General features: G+C 32.4%; 1 protein-coding gene across 1 annotated transcript; it reads right to left on the bottom strand.

The window, feature by feature from the left end:
* Positions 1-1,907: 1,907 nt before the first annotated feature.
* On the bottom strand, positions 1,908-5,871 carry LOC125863106 (IQ domain-containing protein IQM1-like). Its single transcript, XM_049543247.1, has 7 exons — positions 5,768-5,871; positions 4,358-4,755; positions 3,601-3,781; positions 3,402-3,490; positions 3,213-3,300; positions 2,775-3,107; positions 1,908-2,679 (listed from the first exon to the last, which is right to left on the bottom strand). Exons 2-7 carry the CDS (start codon positions 4,711-4,713, stop codon positions 2,236-2,238), a joined length of 1,491 nt encoding a protein of 496 aa, XP_049399204.1. The 5' UTR covers positions 4,714-4,755; positions 5,768-5,871; the 3' UTR covers positions 1,908-2,235.
* Positions 5,872-6,832: the final 961 nt, after the last annotated feature.

The raw sequence follows: 6,832 nt of genomic DNA, 5'->3' as shown, positions 1-6,832 counted from the left end.
CATTATTATTTGTTGAGGTAAAATGTAATAAGTTCAAATTAGTTAGTGTTTTAATTTCGAATTTTCCCTATTTCCTATTTCACATGCAATATTGTTATACATTACAACGTTGTTTGAACAAATGTATTTATAACTAATTAACATGCAAAGGTTTCGATTTTTAAAAAAACAATGAAATTGCCTTCTCCAAGTCCAAATTATGTCAAATTTACTAATAATTTATTATTATTTTTTCATGTAAGAAATCAATAATCATTTTCATAGATCTCTTCTTTAATTCAAATCGCAAGAGTCTCTAATGAAAGAAGAGATCTATAAGATCATTTCCACTCAAATCTTATTTGGCTAGCTTGCATTAATCATTGATCCTTGTTTCACAAATACACTTGTTGGTTTTTAGCTCCATTAATTGAAAAATAACTATTATTACGGGGTTTCAAATAAAGATACTATGGAATTTCATTTGTAAATTTATAACTCTTTGCATTTTTTTGAGAAGTTTTGTTCAAAAATCTCGTCCGAGAACTTATATAAAGAAGGAATACTTGCGGGGCAACGATTCTTCCATACTAACTTAATTGTTGGACGCTGCTAATTTTGTGCTATTTTTTCGATTTAACCTCCTTGTCCACCTTGTAAGTACCGCTATTACAATCAACGTGACCAAAAGTGACAAAAACAATTGAATAATAACCTCCTAAGATAACTTAAAACTAATTCCACATTAGAAAATAAACACAATTGGTGGAAGAAATAAAAAAAAATTATGTTAATGAAAATGGAAGACTTAAGATCCAATTTTTATGAAGAGTCAAGAATACAATTAGAAAATTTCACTTATATTGCTAGTGGAACTAATGTCAACCCAACTACTTCATATGTATATAACAACATTAACAAAATGGAGATGTTCAAAGAAGTAAAATTCAAGAAATCAAAGTCAACTTCAAATTAGTGGAGTCCATTGTTGAAACTAGTGATAATTAAAGAAAAATGCACACAAGGACTTTTTTTTCATTTTCGGGGCTCGAACTCGAGATCTCTAATTAATAAGGATGGAGGGATTCCAACCGTTCAACAAGGTAACGAAAATTAAGAGCCATTAATTATTGATATTGTTCAAGAGTAGAACCATTATATTTATAAAATTATATATATATATTTGAGTTGTGACTTGGTTTTCATTCAAAGTTATTAAGTCAAAATTATAAAATAAATAAAAATAAAAAATAAAAGAGGATGTGTTCTTGACTAGATTGGTCCACTTTTTGACTGGAATGGTCCTAAGTGAAACAAGAAAATTAATAGTGTTATTCAGGGTAGGTAGGAATCATGGTTAGGACTGAGGAATTTTAAATGTGATGTATAGAGTTTGACACATTTCCGATATTAATAGGTCGAAAAATAAAGTGTTACAGGTTTTGAATACAGTCAATCCTAACTAGTTTGAAATTCAACGCGATTGATTGATTGACTTTTTGGGTTTACTGGTTGGCATTATTTATGGTGTTTAAGTAGAATAGGAAGAAAGATAATAAAACACTTGAAAACTTTGGTTCTTATATTTTTAGAGTCAAAGAAAATTAACAAAGTGGTCGGAAATAAATGAACAACGAAAAAAGGACCAAAAATATCCGTGAACTATTGAAAATATAACAAAATTATCCTCCATTTGTTTTTTTATGCAAATTCACCCTTGTTGTTGCTTTGTAAAGATAAATAATAACAACAAATTCAATGTAATCCACAAGTGAAGACTGTAGGGTATAGAGGCACTTGTTTCTGATTGACGGTCAACAACCTTCCTCCTTTATTCAAGCCTGAGACCAGCAATGTGAACGAGCTTAAACAAGTTTAATTTACAAGATTTGGACATAGAAACTTTGCTATATACTGATAAAGAGCTATCAATTCAACTTCAATTCATTGATGCTAAAAAAAATATGAAAAAATTGTACAAATGTTAATCAAAGCCATCCTTCAAAACTTTGATAAAAGATGATTAATTAGGCTAAATGAAGCCATCTTGTACAAATAAATCAAACATGAATGAACGAATAAATAACGATTTTAGTTAGTTTGTTGCAGCTACTTCTCCGTCTGTAGTCAGAGGTCATGATACTATAAACGAACAAATGAATGTGACTCGTGGTCCTGATCGAGCTAAAGAGATGAGTCGGATACTGAAACCTGCTTTCGAGGCATCATCAGCTGGTGCAAATGTAAAATGTTGCTTTAGTTAGCTGCTGCAATAGGTGTCCTTGGACTAGGAAGTCCCATATATGCAATCCTAGGAGAAAGACGAATCTTCGGGCTTGGTCTTGGTGAGGGGATCGGGCCATACATGTTGAAACCTCCGTTAGCAACACGAGGTGACAAGTTAACTTGTTCAAGTGCTCGGAACTGTAGCTCTGTTGGATATTCCCTAACACAGCCAATACGAGGTCCGTTTCCTGTTGACCATTTTCGAGACAAACGTTTAGCAAAGCTAAACGATGTGTCTTCTTGTTTCTTGTTTTCATGTTCATCATCAGTTGTAGTGACCTCTGCTTTCTCCTCTGTTTGATCATTTGCATCAGAAGTACTTCGCTTGGGTGATTCTTTAGTAATGAGTGGTTGGTGATTCGAGCCCTCGTTGTTAACTCTAAATGAATGATCATCATCGTCAACAGAACATCTCTGAAATGAAAAAAAATATCATCTTTGTTAGCAAATGTGTTTCTGTTCAGACATTTCATGACTATATAACATTTTACGCCACGAGGATGCATTACCTTAACGTTTGTAAGATCTACGCTATGCTCCTCGAGGAAACTAATGAATTCCCGGAAGTTCTCTTCTGTGGGGTGATAGTGTCCACTGTATGGCCAAATAGCCTTCAAAACACCATCATGAGCGACGAGTCTACCAGCAGCAGTGGTTGCACCACCCGATAGAAAACTCGAGTGCTGAAACACACCTTTTTTCTTTTTTCCTACATACAATGTTCTTGTTGTGCTAAGAACAAAGATCCATTTTGAACCCTCTACTGTCTCCACAAAGACACCGTTTTGTTTATAGACAAGTTTCCCGTCCTGAATAACTACTTCATACGATTCACGTTCTTTCTGAAACAGTAAAAGAACAATCATAAGATTCAATTATGTCGTAAAATGGATCATTTCGCTGTTCTTATCATTTTTTATGATGAAAATCGCAGAATTTGGACTTACCGGTCCAAGATACTTGATGCATTGATGCTGCAGATTGGTCCTAGGACACTTCTCGAGATTTATTTCTTTTCCATCTCCAACATCCAACCTACAACGAGAAATTGACAACGTAAAATGTCAGGTATGTTATACTTCAACTTACGGATACATCTACTAGACGTATTCAAAATCTTGGAACAAAACACTCACCAGTAGAAGAAAGGTTGAGAGCTTTCACTTCCGAACCATATATCGTAGTAGAAGTGTAAGTTGTGACCATACCGGTGTCGTGGATCAATCTACACATCATCAGAAGAAATAAACAATCAGTTTCGTGATCATCGGAACTCTTTTGAAGAATAAAGTGACTGAAATAATTCAAGATTTCGAAAAAAATTCAAGAACTTACAGCTTCTAGCCAATGCTGCAGGGCAAGTTTTTGAGCTTTTTCATCTTTTGACAATCCTTTACCAACTTTAGCAGCTCGTGTACGTGCTCTAGCCCACCGCGATACAGCAGTTTCCGGTTTCTCCACGTTGAAGAACGAAACAGAACTCCGTTTGAGAGCTGCGAAATCCAAAGCCTTCCACCTATACATACATATACAACACAATCACTTCAATAAACCGGACAATACAACAAAGACATATACAGTATAATCCCACAAGTAGGGTCGGGAAAAACCGGACAATACAACAACATATTCAGTGTAATCTCACAAGCTCAGTCAGGAAAAAATGGACAATACAATAGACACATCAAATCAAGATTCTATTTTTCAAAAATGTTAAGACCCCATAAACCAGACAATATAACAGAGACATTGCAAATCAAGATTCAGTTTTTCAAAAAAGTTAAGACCCCATAAACAGGACAATACAACGACAACATATCCAGTGTAATCCCACGAGTTGGATCAGGAAAAAACGAACAATACAATAGACACACTAAATCAAGATTCGATTTTTCAAATAAGTTAAGACCCCATAAAACCAGACAATACAATCAAGATTCAATTTTTTCCAAAAGAGTTCAGACCACATATACCAGACAACACAACGACAACATATCCAGTGTAATCCCACAAGTTAGGTCTATAAAAATAAAACGAACAACAAAATACAATAAAGACATTAAATCAAGATTCGATTTTTCAATCCACATACCATAGTTCTTCAACCACAACAGCACAATCTGCAAGATTTCTTCTTGTCCTATAACTCTTATACACTTTCTGAAGCTTAACAGCAGCAGCATCAAGCTCACTAACAGGTCGTGGAGAAAACAGAATCGAAGGCTCGGATAATGAAACTGTTGCTCTTGTCTTTTTTTCGTTCCATTCTGATATATCTAAGTCTTGAACCAGATTCTTGAATGATAGAGTTGTCTCTAACATCAGTTTCTTTGGATCACAGTTCCTTAAATTTATCGAATTCTTCCTTGTCATCTTATCGATTTCATTATTTGATTGTACTATAGTTTCCAAATGTGTTCCTTTAAAACTATTTGATCGAACAGTCATCTCCCAAGTTCTTTTTAGCAAGATACTAAAAAGCCTTTTAACCTGCAAATTTGTTGGATAATTCCATTAAGCCAAACAAACAACAACAACAACAAACACATCTCGAAGTGGTAGAGTGTACGCAGATCTTACCCCTACCTCATGGAGATAGAGAGACTGTTTCCAAAAGAAACTCGATTCAAGATCAAAGAAAGAACTACAACAACAACAACATACACATCTCGAGAGAATAGAGTGTACGTAGACCTTACCCCTACCTCGTGGAGATAGAGAAACTGTTTCCAAAAAAAACCTCGGTTCAAGATCAAAGAAAGAACTACAACAACAACAACATACACATCTCGAGAGGGCAGAATGTATGCAAACCTTACCCCTACCTCGTAAAGATAGAGAGACTGTTTCCAAAAGACCCTCGATTCAAGATCAAAGAATGAACTAAAAAGAAAAATATTACTAGCAAATATAACTAAATCATCAATTCATCATCTTCATATTTTCTCTTCCTAACACTACTTAGAATAAAAAAAAAATCAATTATTGCAAGTTCTTGAGCTAAATCAACAAACTTTTGGGATTCTATGCAAAATTGAACAAAAACATATCCGAGGCAGATTCAGAATTTAAACTTTAACATGTTCAATCTTATCACTAAACTCATACTACAAAACTATATGTTAAAATCCATTTTTTCGTTGGAATTTTAGTAATTTCTTACATATATATTTATACTTTCGTATCGAAGTTACATCTGCCTCAGAAGCTTATCGAAACAGAGGCGGATGCATAACCAATATTTTCGATACGAAACATAGATATATGTTTGAAAAAACATTAAAATTCTCTTGAGCTAAATTATCAAACTTTTGGTCAAAAACTTACAAAAGATTAAACTAAAGCCCATCCAAACATACCAAAACTCAATATTTTCAATGCGAAACATACGTGTGAATTGTACCAAGAATGTGTTTAGTACTAAGAACCTTAAAACTCGAAAACAAAAAACAAAACCCCATGTCCTAAATTAACAAAAAAAGATTGGAAAAAAGTAAATTACCTGAAATATCTCAAAAAGTTGTAAAGATGAAAAAAAAAATCCCAACTTTTTTTTTCTTCAAATGAACTACAAAGATGTCTATGAATATGACTAACTATCTCATGTGATGTACTTTATATATGAAAAATGAAAAAAAATTAAAAGCGTGGATTTGTAGAAAATGAATATTTTTTAAAAAAATTGAGTCAAATAGTTCGTCTATACATGGAATAGCACGTGGAATGAAAAATTGTACAGTGAATTGCAGACTAGCTAAGTTTACTGAGAATTTACTTGAATTACGAAACGCGTCGATAATAACATATTCAGTATAATTTAACAAATAAAGTGCAATAAAAATAAAATATATACGGATCTTATTGTTATATTTGTGATTGTTTTTAATAGATCCTCGATGCAAAAGAAAAAAAAAATTGAAATAGGTTGCAAGAAAAATATGACAGTGTGTAAGATAATTAGATATTCCCTTTGTCCCAATTTATATAATACACTTTTCATTTTAGTACCCTCGATTAAATTTTTTTTTTAATGAAACAATATCAACGTTATACGCAATGGAATCCGGAGAGAAAAGGGTGTACATAAATTTTACTTGTATCTTTATATGGTGTTGTTTTCGATAGATCCTTGACTCAAAAGAATTTAAAAAAAAAATTAAAATTGTCACAAGAAAAATATGACCAGAAGATATTTTCTATGTCCCAATTTCTGTGTTAGTTCATTCATAAAAAATGTCACATTTTTATAATTATAAATAATTTTAATTTTAAAATTCTTCTTTTAATTTATTCTTAATGAAACGATTTGTAATCTTACAAATATCTAAGATTTGTTAGGCCACAGTTTTTTTAAGTTTTTTCTTTTCTCTTAAATTTTGTGTAAAATAAAATAGTGTCACATAAATTAAAACGGATGGAATACAAAGCAAATGAAGAAAAAAAAATTAAAAATCTTGAATGTGAATGGAAAAAATTTTAAACAAAAAGAAAATTTGGAATTTGTGGGTTGATTTTTATAACTTTCGTAATGTTCAAGTTTGAACCCCACGAACTAATATTTTGATCA

The sequence above is a fragment of the Solanum stenotomum genome, chromosome 4 (genome assembly GCF_019186545.1).
Source record: "Solanum stenotomum isolate F172 chromosome 4, ASM1918654v1, whole genome shotgun sequence".
Taxonomy (NCBI): Eukaryota; Viridiplantae; Streptophyta; class Magnoliopsida; order Solanales; family Solanaceae; genus Solanum; species Solanum stenotomum.
Note: the sequence above shows the minus strand (reverse complement) of the source record. Positions and strands in the feature narration are given on the sequence as shown.